The sequence below is a fragment of the Dermochelys coriacea genome, chromosome 4, assembly GCF_009764565.3.
Source record: "Dermochelys coriacea isolate rDerCor1 chromosome 4, rDerCor1.pri.v4, whole genome shotgun sequence".
NCBI classification, from domain to species: Eukaryota; Metazoa; Chordata; order Testudines; family Dermochelyidae; genus Dermochelys; species Dermochelys coriacea.
Window position 1 is genome coordinate 144,878,544 of NC_050071.1, and position 25,627 is coordinate 144,904,170.

The following is a 25,627-nucleotide window of genomic DNA, read 5'->3' on the forward strand; positions in this document are numbered from 1 at the left end:
TCATTTCATTTATTGCACTATTAATTCAGCGGGGGGCAGAGACTGGGTGTGTGCAAAGCCCCTTGCATGGGCTGCTCACAGCAGGGCTGGGGCCTGGAGCAGGGGCACGGGGCAGCCCTGTGGGGCAGGGAACGGGCAGGGGTGGGTGACCCCATGGGCGCCCTCCAGGCAGTTTCCATGTCCCTCCTGCCCCTACAGGGTGACTGACAGGTTCGGTGAATAGGCCACGCCCCTGGTTTTCGGCCCCACCCACCTGAGGGAGGGGTTAGCCTAGGGGCCTATGCTCCACCCCTTGGGGATCAGCCCATCCCCCTTTCCCAGCGTGAGACCATGTGACACTAGGCTCCGCCCTCCATGTAAGGCCCCGCCCCTCCACCGAGTCTCCTGACCCCTCGGGTAAGGCCACGCCCCTGCGCGTGCCGCTCCCTCCTCGCCCAGCGCTACGCTAGCCGCCTATTGGCTGGCGAGAGTGTGTGGGCGTGTCCCCAGAAGGAGCGCGTCCAATGAACAACGGCTCCGGGGGGCGTCACGCGGGAGCTCTGGGTGTCCCCGGAAGGGGCGTTGCTGAGCGAGGGAGCCCGGGGCGGACGGTGAGTGGGGCCGGGCCGGGAGACGGGGGCCGAGGCCCGGGGGTGCACGGGGGCGCCGGGTAGAGGGTTGCGGGGGGAGGGGAGGCAGGGGTTGGGGCGAAGGGTTGTGGGGGGGGCCGAGGCCGGGGTCAGGGGGGCCGAGGCCCAGGGGTTGGGGGTGCACGGAGGGGGCTGGGGCGAAGGGTTGCGGGGGGGCCGAGGCGCGGGGGGGCCGAGGCAGGGGTTGGGGGGCCGAGGCACGGGGGTTGGGGTTGTGGGGGGGGAGGCAGGGGTTGGGGGGAAGGGTTGCGGGGGGGAGGCACAGGGGGCTGGGTGGAGGGTTGCGGGGGTTGGGGGTGCGCTGAGGGGCGAGGGGTTTGGGGTGCACGGAGGGGGCTGGGGTGAAGGGTTGCGGGGGGGCCGAGGCGCGGGGGGGCCGAGGCACGGGGGTTGGGGTTGTGGGGGGGGAGGCAGGGGTTGGGGGGAAGGGTTGCGGGGGGGAGGCACGGGGGGCTGGGTGGAGGGTTGTGGGGGTTGGGGGTGCGCTGAGGGGCGAGGGGTTTGGGGTGCACGGAGGGGGCTGGGGCGAAGGGCTGCAGGGGGGAGGCAGGGTTTGGGGGGAAGGGTTGCGGAGGGGCCGGGTGGAGGGGTGCATGGGGGGGCCAAGGCGTGGGAGGCGGTGGGGGTTGGGGAGCACAGAAAGGTCGGGGGGACCCAGGTGCTGGGACCTGGGGGCTCCAGGGCCAGGATTGAGGCTTCCAAACCCACTTGGGGAGAAGAGAAACATCCACCCCCCTGCCCCAAATCCCCTTGGTCCGGAGCCGCAGTCGGCTCCCCCCAGTCACAGGGGTCCTTCTGGGGCATGTTGCCCATAGTGCTGCCTGCCCTGCCCACCTCCCCCCGTGCATCCCCCTTTGTGGGCAAGCGGTGCCTGGCAGCGACTGCTCCCTTGGTGCAGCGGGTGCCCTTCAGCCAGCGGGTCACCCCAGCCGCCTCCCGCAGAGCCCAGCCGGGGTCCTGATCCCGGGACGCTGCAGGCTCCTGTAATGTCCTGTCCTGGGGCTTGAGGTGTCCGGCAGCTCCAGGGGCTTGGCAGGGCCTGCGGGTACCCAGGTTCCTATCACGGGGTGTGGCTGTACCGCATGGCTGGGGTGCCGCCAACAGCCAGCCCTGACCCACGCTGGGACCCCGCATGGAGCCGCCTGTCAGTGTGGGGGTGACTCTCCCAATAGCCACAAAGGCAGCAGAGTTGCAAGTGGTGGCACTGTTGCGAGTGTGCGCTCTGTGCCACCTGGGATGGCATTGCCAACTCTGGGGGTGCATGTTCCCTGCGCTCCTGCCCCTCGGCAGTACAGCAGGCTACAGCCCAGCAGCTAATAACTCCGGGGCTAAATTCATTCTCTTTTCTGTAGCACACACAAGCATGCCAGGCACTTCACAGAAAACAGGCAACCGGTTCCTGGGCTGAAGAGCTGCCCAGCTGAAGCACTGAGCCAGGACTGGGGTCAGCATTGCAGACCCTTGTGAGTCTGCCTGAGGTCACTGTAACTCTGCATCGGTTCATGGGTCTGATTGGGGCCTAAATGCTGTGGGATCCCTCCCTTTCAATTGTAACCGCTTCCTTAATATTGCATTAGCAAGGGAGCTGCTTATTTGCATTTAACTGTTTTGTTTTTTTTAACAAGGTGGGGAAAGAGAGGAATTAACTGATCCCAGTTAGAATAAGAAGCTCACACTCCACTGAGGTGAGTAAATGAAGTTTCAGGGCAGGCAGGATTGGCACATGGGTGCTGAGCACCCTGGATATCTTCTGGTCAATTAAATGTGCCACACAGGGTGCAGCTCCATACAGATTCTCCTGAGCATGTGCAGATTATTTTGAATCTCCTGTATTTTTGTTACCCAGCTGATTTTTCCCAGCCTGAGTTGTGGCTGTACTCCAGAATGAACCCCTGTTATGTCCTAAGTTTCAGAGTCCAGCTCTCGCTTATCTGGGTGGAAAATCACTGTCAGCTTTGTACAGTGTGAGGGAAGAAATGTGTGTTCAGCGGGAGCAGTGCTGCTGAAACTTTCCAACACTCCCCCTCTTGGCTGAGCTCAGGCGTGGAGACCCCGAGGAAGTCACGTGTGAGTGAAATCCAGAGGTAGGGGGTTTCTTACTTGGGGAGGTCTTGCAGCCTTAACTGTGATGCTTGCAAACTCCCATCATAAGAGTGCAGGTTTGAGCCTGGTTTATGTTCTGTTTCTAGGCATTAATAGAGCACTGGTCGCTGCCCCACCTAGGCCCCTGCAGTGGGGATGGAGCTCTAGCTGATCAGGTGGGGGTTTATTTTGCTGTGATGGGAGGGAAGGAGCCTTCTGGAATCTCTCCCCTCCCTTCTCCTCTCCCCAGGCTTCATTCTCTGGCTCTATGTTGTGGCTGTACTCTCCCTCTCTGCCAAGGTGACCCAACCCGCTCTGTCCTGAGCCTCTCCCACAGGGCAGCTGTCACTCGAACCATGGGAGATGCCAATATAAACCTCATTGCGCTTGCAGCACATTCAGCCCTGGGGCAAACCTAGAGAGCAAAGGATGAGCTCGGGTCCTGGAGATTGTGGATCCCCATTGGGATCACACTGCCTGTAGCCCACCTGGGTGTTCTGGATTAGGAAGCTTTAGTGCAGGGGTAGTCAATAGGCAGACCGCAGGGCAAATCTGGATTGCCAGACGCTTCTGAATGGACCGCAAAGGTTAAACGGACTGCGTGGCGAGCCTCCCCAGCAGGAAGCAGCTGGCTGGGCCGAGTTGCAGGGCGCAGTGTCCCCCCAGGTGGCTGCCCCACCAGCGCTCTCCGCCGGCCGACAGCAGCGCAGGCCCTGGCATCCAGGCTCAGTGAGTGGGGCAGTGGGAGCCTCTCTGGGTGGGGAGCTGGCGGGCAGTTGGGGGGAGCTGGGTGGGGGCGATTGCGGGGATTACATTCCTGATGTCTCAATCCTGCAATGGGGAAAGTCTGAGTCTGACACTGAGGGATGAGCAAAAAGAAAAGGGGGACTTGTGGCACCTTAAAGACTAACAAATTTATTTGAGCATGAGCTTTCGTGAGCTACAGTTCACTTCATTGGATGCATGAGCAGCTGCTTTTCTCCGTCACTTCATTTACCCTCCCATTCCCTCTGCTCATTGGCCTATCTTCCCCTCCCTCCCGCCCCCGCCCTCGAGATCACTGTCCCCCACTCTGTTCTGTTCTGTTCTGTTCTGGGGACAGAGTGAGAGTTTCAGTGTCTTGTCACTTTCTTTCTGTATCAGTCAGGCGCTGTCTGTTTTGCCCCCCAACCCCATGTGAGAGGGGAGGAACTGTAGCTCCAATTCATTGCCTTTCCCAGCTCAGATACAAATCAGGGGCATAACAGGTAAAACTAAAAGCTATTTGGTTACTGGTAGCACAGAAACCCCCCCTCACTGAGAGCTTCGTCTTGCACCAGTGACGTCCATGGGAGTTTTTCAATTGACTTTAAAGGGAGACCGATCAGAGTAGGACGCTGTGAAACGTTCTGTTTTGACAGGAGCGTGACCGCATCTGAATAAATGGTGGCAGATCAGATTTGATGCAGTTAGCTTAGATGATTTGGATCTTGTGCCTGGAGTTGGGATGAGCCTGGGATTTAATAGATCTGTAACAGATAAAATAATGTCCTAAAGGAAAATAAAATAGAAATATAATAAATAACAGGGAACAATAAAGGAAAACATTTGAACTGGTAGAAACTTTTTTTTGAGCAAAGGTTTTTAACTGAAAAGTGGGCTTCTCTGGAAAGTGAAACAAGTGAAAGTTGATTTTTTTTTTTCAACTTTGCGATTTTTTTTTTCAAAATTTTGTTATAAACATTAATGAAGGGGTTATGAAAAATGTTTGAGCACCCCAGTTTTCATTAAATGAAAACATTTCTGTGCTGTGTTTTGATTTTAAAACAATCACAAAAATAGCAAGAAATTGTTCGATTTCAGAGCTGGTAAAGTGGAGACAACTTCGATTATTTTTTTTTCCACCAATTTTGTTTTTAAATTGTCAACCAACTCTTGATCAAATAAAGTAGCAAAAAACCCAAATAAAATAATAATGTGGAAATAATATAATAAAATTACAAAGAATAATGGAGTATAATCATGATACAATATCACACAAAGTATATTAAATAAAGGCCTGATCCTGAATACGCTTATTGCCTCGGGCCCCAATCCTGCAAATACTTCTGCACGTGTTTAACTTTACTGTCATGAAATCAAGGGGACTTCGTGGTCATAAAGTTGAGCTCAAAAGTGTTTGTAAAATTGGGTGCTAACTTAATAATATTGGCCGTAATCCTGCAAAGACGAAAGCATATGCTTCATTTATACTCTCTGAATAGTCCCATTGCTTCAGTGAAGCTACCCCCAGGGTGTAAAGTTGATCACACGTGTGCATCTTAGCAGCGAGAGCCATTGTCTATCCTAGCTCCCCTTCCTTCAGAAAGACCTAGCTTCACTGTTCTCTCAACTGCATTTCTCCCCATGCCCCTTCTTCCACCCTTTGAAGCCCTGTCCTGTGACAGTAACAGAGGAACACACCAGTTGGTAGTTGTGATCAGGAGTGTCAATGTCATCGAGAACTGACCATATCCCGCCATGTATGGCTTTAGCACCCTGCCGGGTTGAATGTATTCCCTCCAGATTGACCAGACAAAATCCCTCACCATACAGTATGCTGAGCCTGAGGGGTTGGATTTTATTTTTCGTGTAATGCTCTAAAACTCTAAGCCATAGCCCCGGGCTGTATTACACAGCCCTGAATGTGTTTGTTGAACAGGGGCGCTCGCAGTGTGGAATGGATTTCTCTGGAGTCTGGACCTTGGGCTAGACCATGACGAAGAAATGTGGACCATGACATGCATGAATTGACGACCCCTGCTATAGTGTGTGCGAACGTCAGCAGGGACGCGGGCAGCTGGGGTGCTGCTGGGGAGGATGAAAAGGAGGCTCGGTGCTGGGGTGGAGCTGAGCCGGCGTCCTGTGTCCCTGTCTCTGCTCTCTTGCTGCCTCTGCCACTGTCTCTTTTGCTTTGGCCTGTTCACCTCAACTCTGCCTCAGCTTCCCCATCTGTGAGGTGGAGCTATAGTTCCCTGCCTCTGAGGCTGTGGGGCACTCGGGTGCTGTGTCGGAGGGAAGCCTGGAAGTAGGCAGTGTAGCGATATGGCACCAGACTGGGATTCGCCCCCAGGGATCTCGTCTTGCTCCTGACGCTGACCTGCAGCGTGACCTTGAACAAGTCACTTCCCAGCTTTGGGTCTCTTTCCCCCCCTGCCCTGAGTCTGTTTAGACTGTCTGCACTTTGGGACTCTCGTAATGTAGGTCCATGCACAGTGTTTAGCAGTGTGAGGCCCTGATGATCTCAGATGGGGCTCTAGGAGCTACTAGGATGCTACCGATAAATAGTTATACCCGCTAATGCTCGCAGCCCCTCTGAGAGAGAGGTGAGTACACAAACCTTTCTTCTAGATGGGGAAACTGAGGCACAAGAGAGTGGAAATGACTTACCTGAGGCCAGAGAGGGAGCTCATGCTTGCAGACTAGTGCTCATTGCACTGCTACAGCTCTGCTGACCCATGGCCTGTTGCTCCCTGCTTTGTGCTGAGCTTCTCTCTCCTCTCTCTCCAGGGCGCCATGGTGGACTATCGGATCCGCGAGTACAGAGACAAGGACTACGAGGCGGTGCGCGAGATGTTTGCCACTGGGATGAGCGAGTATGTCCCCGCCCTGTGCGTGCACGTGCTGAAGCAGCCCTGGGTGATCCTGGTACTGGCCTGCACCTTCTGTGTCCTGCTCACCAGCTCCAAGTCCCTCCTGCTGCCCATCCTGGCCGTCACACTGCTACTGGCTATGGGGCGGCAGCTGCTCGGCTACTTCTGGACCATGTATATCGAGCACTGCTTAAAGGAGGACTTGCTGGACATCAGGACGACCTACATGGGTAGCAAGGGCTCCTGCTTCTGGGTGGCAGAAGCGGATGAGTGTGTGGTGGGCACCGTGGCTGCCAGGCCGTCTGACGATCAGAAGGGGGAGCTGATGCTGAAGCGAATGTCGGTGCGGAAGGACTACCGGGGGCTGGGCATCGCCACGGCATTATGCCAGGTGGTGATCTGCTTCGCCCAGCAGCAGGGCTGCAGCGCCGTGGTGCTGAACACCCTGATGGTGCAGGATGAGTCCCGCCTGATGTACGAGCACGTGGGCTTCGAGAAGTACCGTGATGACGTGCTGCCCACCGTCTATGGGAGACTGGCCAACGTCACCATCTCCAAGTACAGATACAGCGTCCCCCGCAGGAGCTGACGCGGGAGCAGACTCCACGCTGCTGACATGGGCTGGAACCAGTATCTCCTCCTCCTTCCCTTGCCCCGGAGCATACAGGGCACAGAGGGTGAGATGCAGCTGGCTGGTCACCTTGCGAAGCGCTGGCCTGAATGAAGTGGTGTCTCGCTCTTACTGTCCTATGCTACCAATGTCTGATTGCTCTGTGCAGTGGGGAAGAGCCAACCGGATCCGCTTTGGGCCTGTTGCCTGGCTGCCTTCTTGAGGCGTAGATGGTGTGTTTCCCAGAGAGCTGGCCTGACGGACCCCACTGACATTGTCCCGCTGCCCCCAGTCTTGTCTGCGTCAAGGTCTGGGAGCTGGACGGCCGGAGCTGGGCCAGGTGCATTTGAGGCCTTTTCAGTCCACTGCCTTGATGCAGCAGCTCAGACGGTTCCTCAGCTTGAGCACGGTGGGCTCTGTGTAGTCTGTGTGCACCTGAAACTCGCCTGGCCTCAGTGGGGAGGTTTCCATGCTCATCACAGGGATGGGATGACTCTGGGGGGTGGGTCGTGGTGAGATGCTGCTAAATCACTGGTTCAGACCCAGGTCACGTGGGTGAATTCAGTGCCATTCCCACGTGCGTTGCGTTCTTTCAGTGGCCTTTGAAGAGAGTGGTCGGTCTCGGGGTGGGGGTGGAATATCTGGCCCCATTACACCTGGATCTAACTGGATGGGGTGTCGTTGTCAGTGTCAGAAGCCCTAGACTGAATGGACCTTGGGGACTGAAGTCCCCTCCTGTTTGGAGGAACCTCTTTGTAAGCAGAACCTGTCTCTATCCCTGTCCATCCAGCTCTTCTTCCCAGCATCAAATCCATCTAGAAATCTGAACAGGCATTTGTCGTTCTCCCCAGCAGGCTGCCTGTGGGCCGGTGTCCCTCCATCCATCACTCAGCTGAGCATGCTCTGGGAGCCCCAGCTCTGGGCCAGTGCTGCCTTGCTGTATTGTTGGTGTTGTGGAACTTTGGTGAATAAAGAAATTGCTACATTGCTTTCTGATGCAAGCGTCTTTCTTCTGCACTCTGGTACCAGCACCCTCTCCGCCTTGGGTAAAGCGTACGAAGAGCCCAGAGAGAGGAAATGTCTTGTATTGGGTTGTGTGTGCGAGGTGTAACGCCATAATGAGTGGCAACAGGATGAATAGCACATCCCCTTCTTGTAGGACGTAAACAAGAGAACAGCCACTGTCATGGAAAGGCAACAGTTATATCTGCTTGGGAAAATATTTTGTCTTAGTGTGCCATTAGCCTGTGGAACTCATTGCCACTAAATACATGCAGGCAGTCAGACTGAATGATCAGAATGGCCCCTTCTGGCCTTGGAATCTCCCTAGAAAGCTCTGAGTATCATTGAGGCCACAGGCTCATCAGGGATCAAAAAGAGATTGGCCCCTTGAGGAAGGATAAAAAGAACAGCCAGTGTGACATATAAACTAGCCGCTGGGACTGAGGGAAACTTCCCCGTTACTGCTACAGCAGGAAACCCCAGATGCAGCAGGTTTGGAGTTGCCTGAGATGCAACTTTTGCATGTTTCACACAGCCCCAAATCCCCTCCCCACAACCAGCTATGGGCACGCTCAATCCCACTGGTTCTGCCAGGCTTTCAGCCCCTGGTGCAAGACTCTTCCCCAGCTCACATGACCCATGTGCTGGGAATTTCTCTGTCTAGCTCTTCTCTGTGGTTTTTTTGTTTTTGTTTTCCCTCCCCCCGCTCTTTCCCTCTTCTCTGGCACTGGCGTTTTCTGCCCTTGTGTTACCCAGGGGGCAGACATTTCTCCTGTCCCTCCCAAGAGGAGCGCACCCAGCTCCAAAGTGCAGGACTGTCCTTTATCACTCCTGCTGCCCCTCTCCTCCTGTCACCCTCTCTTTATTTTCGAGGTGAAGGTGGCTTGACTTTACAAGTTTGAGTAAGATCCCAGATCGCCACCCTGCAGAGGAATGTCTGCTCCAACCAGCTCTCTGGAGATAGCAGCCTCTGCTCAACAGAAGCAGTGAGCTAGATTTCAATAGCCAGTGGGGCAGGAAGCAGGAGAGTTACGCCAGCCCTGCAGATCTGGGCATGAGACACTAAGGTGCAGCTCAGTTGCTTGAGTAGAGCGGTAGCGTTTTCACGCAGCTGGATGGCTACATCCTTGGGTGCGATGATAAAAATACCAAAGGGAACCGATCCAGCTAGCTCATGGCAGCGTGTGGGATTGCAGTCACAACTTGCTCCTCGCAGGGCTGCCTCTTTCTGATACCAGGGTGAAGTTAAGGGGCAGAGCTCTCACCTTGGGGGGGAGTACCCACTCCCTGCACCTGCTAGGGACTGTGCTCTAGCACCCAAGTTGGGTGTTGGACTTGGAAATTGAGCGTGTCAGTTCTAGCTCCGTGCAAATGCTTAGCCCCTGCAGGGTGAGCTCCTGACCTAGGCAGCCTCACTCCACAGGAGGGATATGTGGCAGGGTCTCTGCACAGCCACGCTCCCTCTTCTTGCTGTGCACAGACTTGCTGATAAGCTGCCCTCACGATGCAAGGGCGGCTGGAGGAACTGCCGGTTGTGCCTTGCCCTGCTTTTGCACGCACATGCAAACAGGGTTGCAGAAGGGGAGCAAGGTTTGCCCGGCTGTTCCACCTTGTCCCTTTTGGGGTGGGGGAGCAGCCATCCTCTTGGCACGGTGCCTGGGCCCCCCTGGATATTGTGTGTCAGCCTTGGGGCTGGCAGGAGGTGACCAGCACCAGTGGCTCTGTTTGCTCCCCCTTTTCCATAGCAGCAGCCTGTCCCACCCATGGGCACAGAGGGCAATGTGCCTGGGTGGGCTGGAGGGCAGCATGGGACTGCAGTGGGGGGGTGGGGTTCCTATCCAGTGTCCCCTGCAGGGCAGTTCTTCAAGGTCCAGCTCAGCCCCCTCTGCTCTGGTCCCTGGCACCAGCAACAGAACATGATTTTCTCCCCACTCCAGCCTTGGGCGGGGGTCATGAGACAGGACAAAAACATTGTGCAAGTCGCCAATTTTCACTCAGCCAAACTGACCTCTGTGAGCCATGACTGTCCGTGGGGCTGGAACCAGCAGGATGCCCCACGGCCTCTGGCCTGTCTGCTGGGGGAGGGAGGTGGCCACATCCCACTGATGGTAATGGACTGAAACCTGGCCCCTGGTGACATGGCTGCCAGCCTGTGGCCCGGGGCTGGGCAGGGCACACGACTGGCACTGTGAGGAGCAGTGGAGAATGGGGGGGAAAAATGGGAGTAGGGCACTGGCTCCAGCCCAATGTCCCCCCCCCTCCCCCGGAGCCCTCAACGGGTCCCATGAACCTGGGCCCGGTCCCACTTCCACCCATGGAGCCCTTGATGGGTTGCCTGGGCCCAGCCCCACTTCCCCCAGGACCCCCTATGCCTGAGGACACTGCTCAGATCCTGAGCCCCCTCTCCCAGGTGAGCCATTTCCCCTGGGGCCCAGACTCTGGGGAGACCAAGCCAAGGGCCAGCCTGGCATGCAGGGGAGCCCCCAGGGAAAGGTGGGCGAGGCTGGGGAGCAGGGGCTGACAAAAGCCAGGATTCAATGTCCCAGGAAGATGTGCAGATTTCTATGGCCAGCAACTTCCAAAGAGGACCAATTGTGGGAAAACCGGGGCAGGGGGTGTGAGCAGCTGGGGATGGGGGGCAGGAGATGTGGGGGGCAGGAGGGAGGCTGAGGGAGTACAGAGGAGGGTGTTGGGTAGAGGAAGACAGGATTGGCTGGAAGCTTCCCCAGCCGGGAGAGAAGGGGAGCACGGGGAGGAGGGGAGCGCCCTGCCCCAGCCGGGGGGCCGTGTTGCAGCACTGCCAGCTCTCCCAAATGGCTGTGGGCGTGGCGGAGGCCCTGGTTTTTCAGGCCAGGCCGAGCCTCGTGCTGCAGCCTGAGGGGCCAGGCGCAGTGGAGGGGGAATTGGGGAAAAGCCCGGGGGAGTCCAGACCCACCAATGCTTTCTTCCTCCTGCTGCCTTGGGCCTTCTCTGCTCTGTGGGACCCGGTCGGGGGGCAGCGAGCCTGGACCGGCCGTGGGTGGCAGTTCCCCCACGCTGGGGATGGGACATGGCGTCTCTCCGAGAGTTGGGCCACTCTGGCGTGTTCGAGGCTCCCTGCTCAGCTGCCCGTTTTCAGCCACACGCGGCATCGCAGAGTTAAACACAAACTGAAATCCTGCCTGGACGCTGTCACAGTCCCGCCACTCCTGCGCCCAGGCTCCTGCGGTTTGGGGATCTGCCTCGGGACTCTTGGTCTCCTGAAGCTGGCAATCCCACACCGGGCTCAGCAGCCTGGGCACCTCCTGAGCCCGCAGCCGGGGCGGCTTTCTGCCGTACGCGTGGGCTTCCGGCCGGGGGAGCCCTCTGTTTCTGGCACTCCCAGGTGTGCCCAAGCCAGCAGTGCCGGGTTTACAAGGGCTCCAGTGGCTCCGTGGAGCTGGGCCCATGCTGAGAAGGGGCCCCAGCCTGCTCCGCTTGCCCTGCACCCCAAGATGCCGCTGGCTCCCACCACCCCACTGCTTGCTCCTCTCGGCCGGCCCGCCGGCTCCTCTCCGCCCCCTGGCCCCAACCCCTACTCCTTAGCCCCTGGCCGTACTCTAGGGCACCTCTGGCTCTGGGCAGTCTCTGCTTCCCACCACCTGTGGGGGCCCCCCCATCTCCCCGGAGCTGAGCCACCTGGCCCTAATGCAGAAGCCTGGCCAGTTTCAGCCAGGGCTGTGGGCGGGGGGAACAGCGGGGGGGGCGTGGCTGGGCCCCCCAAGGCAAGTGCGTCTTGAGGGACCCTGACTGGGGCAGGTCCTGGCCTGGCTGATCGCACCACTCCCGAGGGGCCGGAGCGATTCCCAGCCCCGGGACCAGCCCTGGCTGCACTGGCCGGCTCAGCCTGGCAGACACAGTCGCCTCCCAGAAGGGCCAGTGAGTGCGGCCAGGAGGCAGGGCTTGGGGGAGTGGGTCTCTTGGGGTGCTGGGCTGTGAGGGGCCGGGGAGGTCTGTGTGTGTCGGGGCACTAGGGAGTGGGGAGTCTGTGGGGGGTGCTGGGCTGTTGTGGTGGGTCTGTGGGCAGGGGTGGTTTTGTGCAGGGTGCTGTGCATCTGTGGGTGGGTCTGGGCGGGTGCGGGGCTTAGTGGGTCCAGGGGGGGCTCTGGCCATAGGGAGTCAGGAGGTGTTGGACGGGGGGGGGGCTGTGCGGCACGGTATGGCCGACCCCCGAGGGGAAGAGTCACGCTGGCAGCACAGGGCCGGGTGGGCCACTGTGCATCTGGCAACTGCCGGTTTGTAAATAGTGCCCTCGCCTTGGGGGGAGCAGGGCCGCCCCAGCCATGCCAGGCCCCATTGCCTCTGGCTGGCCCCTTGCTCTGGGGACTGACCTCCCTGCGCCAGGCTCCACTGACTCCATGGGGGCCTAGAAATATGTTTGCCGCCAGGCCCACAAGGTTAATCCGGCCCTGCAAGCCAGACTTTGTCCGGATCATTCCCTCCAAGTGTGACCCTGCTCTGGGCGGGGGAGACCAGCTGGCGTGCGGAGTGCCAGGTACCCATGGCCCTGTGTGCACTCGCATGCCAGGCCGGAGAGCTGCACCCATCTGAGCAATGTAGACGGACACGGTTAGCAGCTGGCGGCCAGGGGAGCTGCCTCACTTCAAGCCCTAGCTGAGCTCCTTGGGTGCAATCGAGGTTTTCTCTGTCCACACGTGGGGGGTTCACCAGTGCAGCTACGCTGGTGAGCGGCTAACAGCTGAAGAACAGACCAGGCTGAGTTCGGAGGTTAGAATGAGGCTGCTCTGTTTCAGTGACCACATTTCCCAAAGGGAAAACGGGTCACCCCCAGCCGCTGCCCACGCCCTTCCCCTCCTTGTGGGGACCCTGCCTGTCCCCCACGTGTTGGAATGCTGCCTCCCCCCCACCCAGCCCTGCCTCCCCCCTGCACAGGTCACCCTAGCTCTGTTACATCTCTCTGATGGCCTGTGACTAGTGCCCACCTTGGGGCTCATCTCCCCTTCCGGTCACTCTTGAGGCTTGCCAAAGTATCCTGCCTTACTGACCCCGTGATGCCCGCAGCTGGGCTGATTCGGGATTGTCTGTTGGAGTCGTGGGGAGACAACGCTCACCCATGGTCTCCGCTCCTTCCTTTCCCTGGGTGGGGGTTGCTTTGTTTGGTGTTGGGAGCTTTGCTTGTATCATTTCCTGTGAAAGACACTCTCCCAAGAGCTGGGGCTCTGAGCGGGAGAGGGAGGGTGAGAAAAAGTTTTATTGTGGATGTAAATCAAGCAGGGTTAGATTAACCCTTGTTTCACCAGCATGGGCAGTTATTCCAGACAGTCCATGTCCCATCAGAGCTGGGCAAGCTCTGAGAGGCCGCCGGCATGCAGGATAAATCTACAATTACAGAACTAAAGTCTGGTTACAGAAATTTATGTATTGGTGTTGTAAAGAAAGGCCCTGACTAGCAAGTAGAAGGAAGGCCTTGAAAATAAGAAGTGCTAAGGCCTGAAGGAATGAGGTAGGGAGGATGTCTGGGTCAAAGAATAACTAATGAGATAAGGAGAAGGCCTCTGACTGATAGGGGTGACTGCAGATGGTTTTAATGAATCAAAGAGAGTCTGTCTTACAGTGAGTTCACACAGCCTGTCCCCAGCCCACACACCAGCATTAAACATGGGTGAACCCAGGTGCAATGGGAAACGTGTTGGACAGATAGAAGCAGGGGAGGAAAGACCTTGGGGAGAAAGGCGGTTGTAAATCTTGTCTGGATGAAGACTGGAAATAAAGGTGAACTGTCTTCAACTGGTTTTTAGCCAAAGTCAGTGATTGGCAATGACATCCTTTGTTTGTTAAAGGGGATAAGATGTGAACTCTGAAAGGGGTCATTGCTAATACCTGCCTGACCACGTCAGTGGATCTCAGCTCCCCCGAGTTTAGCCCGTTTGTAAGTACAGTATCTTGATCAAATGCCTAAACATCGGAATGCATCTGATGAAGTGAGCTGTAGCTCACGAAAGCTTATGCTGTAATAAATTTGTTAGTCTCTAAGGTGCCACAAGTACACCTTTTCTTTTTGCGAATACAGACTAACACGGCTGCTACTCTGAAACTAAACATGTTTTGTTACTGTTTGGCTGTAGTAAATTGCTTGTTAGGCTTTTTAGGCATGTTTAGAGCAATTGTCTACCTGCCATTTGGCCTTTGGAGTCAATACAGGAATTTATGGTTAAATTGGTGTGCTGTGCTTTCCCATATTAATATTAATCATTTCAAATAATAATTCCAACACTGCACTACAGAGCTCATAATACCACTGTGTTGGTTAGGGGATGACTTTTTTTGGCCCCCAGAGCTCGACCAGCAGAAGCCCTAGGATAGCTGCTGTCATACCAGCAAAAAAGTCCTTTTCCTGGTGTAGTTGATGACCAGGTCCCCGAGCAAAGGTTCATGAGAATGTTTCACTAACTGTCCCAATGTCCCTGGAGCATTAAAACCCAGCCACAGGGAAGCTGGCCACTGCCTAGGAAAAGTGGCAGAAGCAGCATGTGTTCACAACACATTTGCAAATGATGCATTTTGACTTCATGGCTGCAGAGTTACTCTCCACCTGCGATGTGACCCCCCCATGTCCAGTCGCACCCGCATGACTCTGGGATCCCCCTAACACCGTGTCTTAGTGAACAGAAAAGGAGGCAAAAATCATTTGGCGTCTCATCTGCTGTCAATCACTGGCCCAGCTCCCAGCACTTCTTAGACCCCACTTGGGCATCCCACTGATGTTCAGGAACCTCTTCTCCTGGGACTTCTAGTGAATGCACCCACTTAGGGTTAGGGGCCTGTCAAGGTTCCTTCCCCACTCTGAACTCTAGGGTACAGATGTGGGGACCTGCATGAAAGACCCCCTAAGCTTATTCTTACCAGCTTAGGTTAAAAACTTCCCCAAGGTACAAACTTTGCCTTGTCCTTGAACCGTATGCAGCCACCACCAAGCGTGTTAACAAAGAACAGGGAAAGAGACCACTTGGAGACGTCTTCCCCCAAAATATCCCCTCAAGCCCTACACCCCTTTCCTGGGGAAGGCTTGATAAAAATCCTCACCAATTTGTACAGGTGAACACAGACCCAAACCGTTGGATCTTAAGAACAATGAAAAATCTATCAGGTTCTTAAAAGAAGAATTTTAATTAAAGAAAAGGTAAAAGAATCACCTCTGTAAAATTAGGATGGTAAACACTTTACAGGGTAATTAGATTCAAAACATAGAGAATCCCTCTAGGCAAAACCTTAAGTTACAAAAAGACACAAAAACAGGAATATACATTCCCTCCAGCACAGCTATTTTACCAGCCATTAAACAAAAGGAAATCTAACGCATTTCTAGCTAGATTACTAACTAACTTAACAGAGTTTCTAGACAGACAGACAGACCCTTTGTTCCCCCCCCCTCCAGATTTGAAAGTATCTTGTCTCTCATTGGTCATTGTGGTCAGGTGCCAGCGAGGTTATCCTAGCTTCTTAACCCTTTGCAGGTGAAAGGGTTTTGGCTCTGGCCAGGAGGGATTTTATAGCACTGTGGACAGAAAGGTGGTTACCTTCCCTTTAGATTTATGACAGGGCCCCTTCACCCCTACCCCTTGTACTTGTCACAGAAGCAGCAAGCAGCAGACCAGAAGTCCAAAGTGCAGGCAATGCCATGGTTACTGGGGCTAGTTTGAAGCAAGTATATCCATAGCTTCGACGCCGCAGAGCCTTTCCCCATTCCCAGCTCTGACACTGCAGAGCCTGTCCCCGTGTCCCCCTTCCCAGCTCCAGTGCCACAGAGCCTGTCCCTGTGTCCCCCTTTCCAGCTCTGACACCACAGAACCTGTGTCCCCGTTCCAAGCTCTGACATCGCAGAGCCTGTGTCCCCATGTCCCCCTTCCCAGCTCCAGCGCCGCAGAGCCTGTCCCCGGGTCCCCGTTCGCAACTCTGACACCGCAGAGCCTGTGTCCCCATGTTCCCGTTCCTAGCTCTGACACCGCAGAGCCTGTGTTCCCTTTCCCTATTCCCACTTCCTCCTTCTTAGGAGGCCCAAATATATCTGCAGTACACGCCTCTTATAATGGATGTTCATTTTGGAGGGGTTTGAGTCTGGAGTTTTCGTCCCACCTCTTTTGTATCCCATGGGAGGGGCAAGGAGTGAGGTTCTGTTCTGGTCAGGGCCAGGCTTTCTTTGGCTTTTAATGTTTCTTATGCCTCCCCCGCCAACCCTCTTTGCCCCTCCTAAATGGTTGCTTGACCCTGGCTTGAGAGAGGAGCCAGGCAGCCTTTCAGCGTGTGCTGGTGTATTACACTCCCACCATGCCCTGTAACACTTTTAACTCTCTTCCTTATCTCACTTCTCATTATACAAACACACCCATCTGGCTGGGCAGCAGCTGGCTGGAGAAAAGCCAGTGGAGAGTCTTTGGGTTAAGTTTAGAGGCGAGAGCAACAAAGGTGGTGTCATGGTGGGCGTGGGCTATAGACCACCGGACCTGGAGGAGGAGGTAGACGAGGCTTTCTTCAGACATCTATCAGAAGTTTCCAGATCACAGGCCCTAGTTCTCATGGGGTAATTCAATCACCCTGACATCTGCTGGGAGAGCAATACAGCAATGCCCAGACAATCCAGGAAGTTTTTGGAGAGTGTTGGAGAGCTGGAGAAACCGACTAGGGGCTGTGCTCCTCTTGACCTGCTGCTTAGAAACGGGAGAATTGGTAGGGGAAGTAGAAGTGGGTGGCAACTTGGGCAGCAGTGACCGTGAGATGGTCGAGTTCAGGATCCTGATGAAAGGAAGAAAGGAGAGCAGCAGAATATGGACCCTGGGCTTCAGAAAAGCAGACTTTGACTCCCTCAGGGAATTGATGGGCAGGATCCCTTGGGAAGCTAATATGAGGGGGAAAGGAGACCAGGAGAGCTGGCTGTATTTTAAAGAAACCTTATTGAGGGCACAGGAACAAACCATCCCGATGTGTAGAAAGAATAGCAAATATGACAGGCGACCAGCTTGGCTTAACAGAGAAATCTTCGGTGAGCTTAAACTCAAAAAGGAAGCTTACAAGAAGTGGAAACTTGGACAGATGACTAGGGAGGAGTATAAAAATATTGCTTGGGCACATAGGTGTGTAATCAGGAAGGCCAAAGCGCAACTGGAGTTGCAGCTAGTAAGGCATGTGAAGGGTAACAAGAAGGGTTTCTACAGGTATGTTAGCAACAAGAAGGTGGTCAGGGAAAGTGTGGGACCCTTACTGAATGAGGGAGGCAACCTAGTGACAGAGGATGTGGAAAAAGCTGAAGTACTCAATGCTTTTTTTGCCATGGTCTTCACAGACAAGGTCAGTTCCCAGACTACTGCAGTGGGCAGCACAGCATGGGGAGGAGATGACCAGCCCTCAGTGGTGAAAGAACAGGTTAAGGACTATTTAGAAAAGCTGGACGTGCACAAGTCCATTGGGGCCGGATCTAATGCATCTGAGGGAGTTGGCTGAGGGAGTTGGTTGATGTGATTGCAGAGCCATTGGCCATTATCTTTGAAAACTCATGGCGATCGGGGGAGGTCCCGGATGATTGAAAAAAGGCAAATATAGTGCCCATCTTTAAAACAGTGAAGAAGGAGAATCTGGGGCACTACAGACTGGTCAGCCTCACCTCAGTCCCTGAAAAAATCATGGAGCAGGTCCTCAAGGAATCCATTTTGAAGCACTTGGAGGAGAGGAAAGTGATCAGGAACAGTCAACAAGGATTCACCAAGGACAAGTTATGCCTGACAAACCTGATTGCCTTCTATGATGAGATAATGGGCTCTGTGGATATGGGGAAAGCAGCGGATGTGATATATCTGGACATTAGCAAAGCTTTTGATACGGTCTCTCACAGTATTCTTGCCAGCAAGTTAAAAAAGTATGGATTGGATGAATGAACTACAAGGTAGATAGAAAGCTGGCTAGATCGACGGGCTCAATGGGTAGTGATCAATGGCTCAATGCCTACTTGGCATCCGGTATCAAGCGGAGTGCCCCAGGATTCGGTCTTGGGGCCGGTTTTGTTCAACATCTTTATTAATGATCTGGATTATGGGATTAATTGCACCCTCAGCAAGTTTGCGGATGACACTAAACTGTGGGGAGAGGTAGATACGCTGGAGGGTAGGGATAGGGTCCAGAGTGATGTAGACAAATTGGAGAATTGGGCCAAAAGAAATCTGATAAGGTTCATCAAGGACAAATGCAGAGTCCTGCACTTAGGAAGGAAGAATCCCATGAACTGCTACAGGCTGAGGACTGACTGGCTAAGTGGCAGTTCTGCAGCAAAGGACCTGGGGATTACAGTGGACGAGAAGCTGGATGTGAGTCAGCAGTGGGCCCTTGTTGCCAAGAAGGCTAATGGCATATTGGGCTGTATAAGTAGGAGCATTGCTAGCAGACCGAGGGAAGTGATTAGTCCCCTCTATTCAGCACTGATGAAGCCACATCTGGAGTACTGCGTCCAGTTTTGGGCCCCCCAGTACAGAAGGGATGTGGACAAATTGGAGAGAGTCCCACGGAGGGCAACAAAAATGATTAGGGGGCTGGGGCATATGACTTACGAGGAGAGGCTGAGGAAACTGGGGTTATTTAGTCTGCAGAAGAGAAGTGTGAGGGGGGATTTGATAGCAACCTTCAACTACCTGCAGGGGGGTTCCAAAGAAGATGGAGCTCGGCTGTTCTCCGTGGTGGCAGATGACAGAACAAGGAGCAATGGTCTCAAGTTGCAGTGGGGGAGGTCTAGGTTGGATAACAGGAAACACTTTTTCACTAGGAGGGTGGTGAAGCGCTGGAATGGGCTCCCTAGGGAGGTGGTGGAATCTCCATCCTTAGAGGTTTTTAAGGCCCGGCTTGACAAAGCCCTGGCGGGGATGATTTAGTTGGTGTTGGTCCTGCTTTGAGCGGGGGTTGGACTAGATACCTCCTGAGGTCCCTTCCAACCCTGATATTCTATGATTCTATGAGAAGCAACACTCAGTGCATCCGATGAAGTGAGCTGTAGCTCACGAAAGCTTATGCTCAAATAAATTTGTTAGTCTCTAAGGTGCCACAAGTCCTCCTTTTCTTTTTTACAGTGTCTTTGCTCACACGTATTAGTAAGGATATAAGAATATCGAAAGTCAAACCCAAAATTCTGTCCCAGGCCAACAAACAGGCCTATATACGAACACCTAGCATCCCAGAACACCCTGCTCTGTTATGGGCTGATGGCACAGGAAGGCTGGCCCAGTGGTTAGGGGCCTGGGTAGGAGTCAGAAGAGCTGGGTTCGCTTGCCTGCCTGTGTGAGTGTGGACAAGCCTTTCAGTGCCTGAGCCTGGGTAACAGCATGCCCCGAGCCTGCGCAGATCGATGGGCTGCGTCAGCGCCTCAGAGGACAGTCACGCAGCATGTTCTCCTTCAGCTGCTCCTCCCTTCCCCAGGAAACACCGAGACCTTCCTGTGCCCTCCTTTCCCTTTCGCTGCTTTACCCTCTGCAGAACCCTCGCTGCTGGCCTGAGGTAGGGGTGTGCATGGGTGTCTGTGGGTGAGATAAAGCAGTGCTTCTCAGCCAGGGGTACATGTTCCCCTGGGGGTACGAGGGGGTCTTCCATGGGGGACATCAACTCATTAGAGATTTGCCTGGTTTTACAACAGGTCACATAAACAGCACTAGCTGCGATGCAGCCGGGAGGGGGGGGGGTGTTGAGCTGGGAATGTGGCAGGGAAGTTTCACTGGGGGTGGGAGACCTGAGAGCCTGTCACCGGAGCCAGGAGGGAGAGGGGGAGGTAACACCTCTGCCCTGGGAATGGGGACAAAGGCCGCAGGAGGGAGCCGGCTGGGGGGAGGTTGGTTTCTATTTGGGGCTGGGTGGTGGAAAGCAGGGAACTCCAGGGCTGGGGTCTAAGCTCCCTGCACTCTCAGAAGGACTTGACTGAAGGGTCCTGGTTGTACCCCCAAGCTCTGTTTTAGGCTGTGTTCCTATTGTCCAATAAACCTTCCGTTTTATTGGCTGGCTGAGAGTCACAGTAAATCCCAGGAAGAGGGGTGCAGGGCCTGGACTCCCCCACACTCTGTGACACTAGTGAAGTCAGGACAAACTCAAATTTCATACCGACACTGACTTGTCTGTACTGCTCTATAGACTGTACGCTGAAATGTAAGTACAAGATCTATAGTCCAATTGATTTATAATTACATGGTACAAATGAGAACGTCAGCCATTGTTCAGTACTAGTGGGCTGGGACACTTTGGGATTTTTATGTCTGGTTTTGTAAGGAAGTAGTTTTAAGTGGGGTGAAACTTGGGGGTACACGAGACAGGGGGTACCTGAGATTAAAGGATCACTGTCAGGCTTATTTTCATGGCGATAGACGGGGCCACCCATCCTGTTAGGACTTGTAGCGGCCAGCATAGGCATGGGAAGTAGGGGTATAAGGGGTCCTGCAGACCCCCAGGTTTTACGCAGGCCTCCACTCCCAGCCCCATGCCTGCCCCTAGTCTCGGCCCCCTTACCTGCGTCTGTGTTCCCCCTCCCAGAGACACTGCTCGGGGTGGGAGGGCAGGGCACAGACAGGCTAAGCGGAGCGGGGGTGCCAGGTTAAAAGTTTGGGGACAGTTTCACTGGCTTCCAGCTCCCCCCACTATAAAGTGTCCCTGCCCCACAGACAGCTCTGGCGTGGCCTGTAGCTTCTCCGCAGTAACCACCGCATCAGGGATGTCTCTCCTGCGCAGCGCGGTACAGGGGGCTTCAGCTAGCCCAAGTGGGATGCGAATAACCTGGGGCAGGTGTCATTGACCTTTGCATTTGCTGAGCGCCCATCCCCCTGTCACTGGGCAAGAGGGATTGGGGGGGGAAGGGCTGTGGCTCCAGTTTGCTCACTTCCCCCACCCCAGTTCCACCTGCAACCCACACTATTAGTTGTGGGTGTGACCCCTGCAGCGCCTGGACGCCCCATTGTCCTGCACACACGCAGCGGGACAGTCTCTGCCCCCAGCAGCTCCCAGTCCAGCGAGAAGCCCCAGGCAAAGGGGAAACACGCCCAGGCAGGGAAGGGGCCGAGCCGGCGTCCTGCAGCAGGTCAGGGGCATAGCTGGGGTAGCCCCAGTCTCCTGTATGCTAGCCCACCACCCCAGCCACTAGCCCACGCTGCCTGGCTGCAGCTGTTAGCTGCTGCGTATAGTAGACTAGGCCTGACCCCTAGGGAACGTGCTTTGCCAGGCCGCTGGTGGGGGGAGGGGGTCGTGGTGTGAGCCCCTTACAGAGATGGGGGCTCCCAGCCAGAGAGCAGCTCATTATGTGCCATGCATAGGCAACCCGACATAATCAGCGTCCATGCCTGGGAACCAGCCTGAGCTTCCGCCAGCAAGGAGGGAAGCAGCTAGAGGGGTGGGCTCCGGAGTGGGGGGGCGAGCAGCTTATTGCTCGAGTGTGGCTGTCGGGGGGGGGGAGCTGACCTGCTGCAAAGACCCCGCACTGTCCCCCCAGGCAGAGCTGCCTGTGTCAGGCTCTCTCTAAAGCCTGCTTTCCCTTGAAGCAGCCTGGGCTCTGCCAGCTGGCTGGATTCCCGGGGGAGGCTCCATCTTGGCTCTGTGCAGCAAGTGGTTATATCACCCTTGCTCTGGAGCGCTTGGCTGGAAGTGGGGGGGCGTCCACGCTGGCTGGGAGGCACCTGGCTGGGGTCTGTGCACAGGTGAGTCCTGCCTCTGGCAAAGCGGCTGGGAGGGGCTGGGGCACTGCGGGGTGTCACTGCACCCTGGGGTTTGACAGGCCGCAGAGCGGTGGCTGGCCTGTGCCATGGTGCTAAGTGGCTGCTCGGGAGAGGACCAGGCTGCAGTGGGGAGCGTTTCCTGCTCCACTGCAAAAGCAGGAACTGAAACCGTCTCCAGGGCCTGAGCTGGCCCCCCGCATGCCCCCCGCAGGGCATGGAGCGGGGACTGGCTGCCCAATCCGCGGCTGCACGGAGCTTTGGAGCCCAGGGTGTTCAGAGAGCAGGGGAGAGAACCCAGGTGTCCTGCCCAGCCAGGCAGCAGAACAGGGGTGACCGGGCGAGCCCTGACGGCTGCGCTCTCTCTCCTGCTGTGCAAAGAGCCTGGCCAGGCCTAACTGAGGGGATCCGGCCCCCGTCAGGCCCGCCCCTGTGCCGGTCAAGGAGCATTTCCCCTGGCGCTCAGCCCCAAGGGCAGCCGTCGAGCAGCAGGAGGGTCCTGTGGTTGGAGCCCGTGGCTGGGAGTCAGGCCGTCCGGGGTCTCCCCAGGGAAGTGTTAGATCCACAGAGCTTCGCCCCAAAGTGTGCAAGCCCCGGTGTGTAAAGGGAGGCACTGAGCAACGTGCCCCCGTCACCAGCAGTGCCAGGCTCCCGGTTTAGTGCCAACCCATCAGCCCACAGCTGCCTGGGATGGCTGCTGGCCTCCTCGCGGGGCTGGGGTTATGCCACGTACGCCAACGACAAGGCTGGGGAGAATTTCCCGATTGCTAGTTGGGATCACTGGCTGGGGGGAGACAAATCAAACCGCCAGATGAGCACTCCAGGGGCCTGGCGAAGTGGCTGTGCAGGGGGTTTATGGCTGTTCGTGCCTTAAAATAATCCCCAAGCTGCCTGTCTGCTGTGGCCCACAGAGCTGGACGCCCTGAGGGCTGTTGGCCATGCCCAGGGAGGACGGGAGGCCCCAGCTGTGCAGCTGATAGCACCAGGCAGGGTCAGCCAGTCCAGGCCGTCCCGGGCAGCACGGACCTGCTTGTGCCTGTTCAATGTCCCAAGCGCTGGGGCTCCAACCTCTTCCCTGCCGGACGATTCCACCCCTTCGTTCCTCTCTATCCCGCTGACACCTGCCCCCTCTGGGGTCTCCCAACCCCTCCTGCTTCCCAGACTTCCCCTCCCATCCCAGGACTGGGCCCCCTGCCTGGGAAGGTGAAAGAGCAGAAGAGGAATAAGGAATCCCGGAAGTGCCCCATGGAGTCGAGGAGCTTCCTATGGGTTTGGTCCCAGCTGACGGTTATTGTCCTTTGTCCCCAGCAGCGTGGCGGCAAAGTCCCCGATGCAGAGTGGCTCTCTTCTCCCACAGTCCAGAAAGCCTCTTCCACTCCCAAGCGTGAAATCTCTGGGGACTCGGGATCCAGGGATCTGCTCCCAAAACTCTTGCAAGGGCAGCAGCTCTTCCTGAGCAGCGTGAGCCCAAAGGGCCGGCTGTGACCCGCAGTGCCGCACCCCCGCTGGGTAGGTACCACGCTGGGCAAGGGGACTACTGCAGTGCGAGCTGCTCTGGGTGTGGATCTGGGGGAGGGGGAGAGGCTGATCCACAGACACCTGCCGTCCCCTTCCAGGTGGAATCGCAGCCTGTTAGTCTGGGGAGCTGCTTGGAGCGTGGGGCAGGGAACCTCCATGGCCAGCCTGTTGCCAGCTGGGGCTGGCGTTTAAAGGGGCAGTGTCCGCCTAGTGAAGCCCCCTGCCCTGCCCCCCAATCCCTCTATCCTGAGCCCCGGGACAGATTGTCTCTCACAGGCAGGGACAAAGCAGTCTCTGGTGCTCCTCTTGCAGGGCAGGGCTGCAGGGAGGGGCTGATGGGTGGGTGCTGATGGGAGGTAGCTGGGAGTGGGGTGGTGAGATGGCAGAGCTGTGGGTGGGTGTTTGCCAGGAGTCAGTGAGCAATGGGGGGAGCTTAGTGCCCTTGGCTGGTGCTCGAGGGAGCCCTAAGCTTGTCCGAGCCCCTCACTTTTGTCCCTGAATTGCTGCCACCTCCCACCCTCCTGGCTGGGATCTGTCAGGAGGAGCAGCGGGAAGCGGGGGGCACTGCGGGAGGTGGCCGGTGGATCAGCAATGTCCCATCCGCTCCCCTGGCTTTAAACTCTGTCTTCCCTAGGGGGCCTGGACTGCGCAGCTCCATGGCCCCGTACCGCATCCGGCAGTACGAGGACGGTGACTACGAGGCGGTGCGCACCATCTTCGCCCGGGGGATTACGGAACACGCTCCTGCTGCATATGTCCACATGCTGACCCATCCCCAGGCCCAGCTGCTCTTCCTGGCCCTGTTCCTAGCAGTGCTCGCGGCCTCTGGGTCCCTCCTGGTCTCCCTCGTGGCCGTCCTGCTGGCTCTCACCGGGGGCTGGTTTTGCATCCGGGCTCTGTGGACTGGTTACGTCCAGCAGTCTCTTCGCAGCGACCTCCTGGACATCCGGAGAAGCTACCTGGAGGCTGCAAACTCTTGTCTCTGGGTGGCAGAGGCTGAGGGGGCGGTGGTGGGCATGGTGGGGGCCATCCTGCCGCAGGACCCCTCAGAAAGAGAGCACGCCCTGGAACTGAAGCGCATGTCCGTGGGGAGAGAGCACCGGGGCCAGGGCATCGCCAGGGCGCTCTGCAGGACGGTCATCCGCTTCGCCCAGGATCGCGGGTACAGTGCGGTCGTGCTGTCCACCTCCATGGTTCAGGACTCGGCCCAGCGGCTGTATGAGAGCATGGGCTTCCGGAGGGTCTCGGAGAGGTCCCCCTCCCGCCTCACCAGCTTCTTGCGGTTCTCCGTGATTTATTACCGATACGAGATTCCCGGCTCTCGCTGAAGGCTCGGAGGTGGCGATTCTTTGCCTGCCCGCTCAGCCGCTGCGGGCTTTGCCTGGCTTGTTAATTAACTCCCAGCAAGTGGCTACTTTTTTTACCTTTTTTGTTGAGAAATAAACTGAACTTGGAGGAAAAGTCTCACATACATGACACAGTTCTTGTGCTGTCTTGGGATTATTGTTCCCCCAGGGCCTCCCCCTTCGCCACAGCCACCTGGGTCCCACTGGATCTGAGCTTCACCCCTGGAGCTGAGCCGGCCAGGATTGGCATCACCCACATTTGCTCAGTGGTTCCTAGATGATCCCTGACTCCTAAAGAACCAGGCGATCCCGGCAAGGAAACCTCCATGAAGGTTCATTTGAATTTTCACCCACTCTTCTTTGACAGGTTCGTGTCTCATTCCCATCATCCGCAGAAATATCCAATCCTTGGATCTTGCCAATTTCTTGACCCCTCACAACATCCAGTCGCAGTGAGTTCCACAGGCTGGCTATGTGTTGTGTGGAAAAGGTAATTTCTTTGCTAGGTTTACAATGTCCCACTTTCCCTTTCGTTGGCTGTCCCCTTGATGGTGTATCCTGAGACAAGGGGAACAGAAGTGCTAGATCTTCATTCTGTAGCCCATTCATTCTTTTATTCATGTTGAGCACGTCACCTTAGAAAGGAGATGGACAAGAGTGAATGAGCCCAGGTTCTTCGATCTCTTCATGGGAGAGTTTTTTCCAGGCCCTTGTTCGTCCCTGTTGCCCTCCTCTGAACCCACTAGTTGTGCAATGTCCTTTTGGAGACGGGCTGTATCCGGCTCGACCTTCTCTTTGGTGGCCTATATGGGCCAGGCACTTGGCAGCCCTGGGTGCACATGCTCACTTGCTCTTCCTCCTCGCAGCCCAGAGTCCTCGGCTCCTCCCCGACACCCTCACCCGTTTCCAGGCAGCATGAGGTGTCTCGATTGCAGCAGCAGCCATGGCAGGAGACAAGCGAGAGGGTGAACGCCCCGCTTGGCCGGAGTATGCAGCTCTGCTGGGGGTTCGTGTCCTTGGCCCTAAGAGCACAGCTGGGTGGCTGGTTCCCAGGGCAGTTGACCAAGACGCGCTAGCTCTGATTCGAGCTAGCAGGCTAAAAATAGCTGGCTGCAGTCGCTCAGGCTAGCCA

The 25,627-nt window shown here is 56.2% G+C and overlaps 2 protein-coding genes across 19 annotated transcripts; both read left to right on the forward strand.

Annotated features, from left to right (window-relative positions):
• Window positions 1–474: 474 nt before the first annotated feature.
• LOC119854481 (probable N-acetyltransferase camello) lies at window positions 475–7,921 on the forward strand. Of its 11 annotated transcripts, none has more exons than XM_038399014.2 (4): window positions 532–590; window positions 1,982–2,107; window positions 2,255–2,314; window positions 6,240–7,921. In XM_038399014.2, the coding sequence occupies exon 4, from the start codon at window positions 6,246–6,248 to the stop codon at window positions 6,909–6,911; it is 666 nt and encodes a 221-aa protein (XP_038254942.1). In that variant the 5' UTR covers window positions 532–590; window positions 1,982–2,107; window positions 2,255–2,314; window positions 6,240–6,245; the 3' UTR covers window positions 6,912–7,921. The 11 variants fall into 11 exon arrangements, 10 of the variants coding, with proteins under 10 accessions (XP_043368821.1, XP_038254943.1, XP_038254945.1 ...); XM_038399011.2 differs by having other exon boundaries at window positions 1,982–2,092; XM_038399016.2 differs by having other exon boundaries at window positions 538–590; window positions 1,982–2,073.
• Window positions 7,922–19,304: 11,383 nt separating this feature from the next.
• Window positions 19,305–24,625, forward strand: LOC119855204 (putative N-acetyltransferase 8B). 8 transcript variants are annotated; one of them, XM_043512890.1, is made up of 4 exons: window positions 19,945–20,081; window positions 22,940–23,140; window positions 23,784–24,488; window positions 24,532–24,625. In XM_043512890.1, the coding sequence occupies exon 3, from the start codon at window positions 23,806–23,808 to the stop codon at window positions 24,475–24,477; it is 672 nt and encodes a 223-aa protein (XP_043368825.1). In that variant the 5' UTR covers window positions 19,945–20,081; window positions 22,940–23,140; window positions 23,784–23,805; the 3' UTR covers window positions 24,478–24,488; window positions 24,532–24,625. The 8 variants fall into 8 exon arrangements, with proteins under 8 accessions (XP_038256779.1, XP_038256780.1, XP_043368825.1 ...); XM_038400851.2 differs by lacking the exon at window positions 19,945–20,081 and adding an exon at window positions 19,305–19,442 and having other exon boundaries at window positions 23,784–24,625; XM_038400852.2 differs by lacking the exon at window positions 19,945–20,081 and adding an exon at window positions 19,311–19,442 and having other exon boundaries at window positions 22,943–23,140; window positions 23,784–24,625.
• The last annotated feature ends 1,002 nt before the right edge of the window (window positions 24,626–25,627 follow it).

Coding starts and splice junctions, on each gene's coding strand:
- LOC119854481 (XM_043512886.1), top strand. CDS start 504: ATGAACAACGGCTCCGGGGGGCGTCACGCGGGAGCTCTGGGTGTCCCC. Junction 591..6,239: donor GAGGGAGCCCGGGGCGGACG/GTGAGTGGGGCC, acceptor CTCTCTCTCCAG/GGCGCCATGGTGGACTATCG.
- LOC119855204 (XM_038400851.2), top strand. CDS start 23,806: ATGGCCCCGTACCGCATCCGGCAGTACGAGGACGGTGACTACGAGGCG.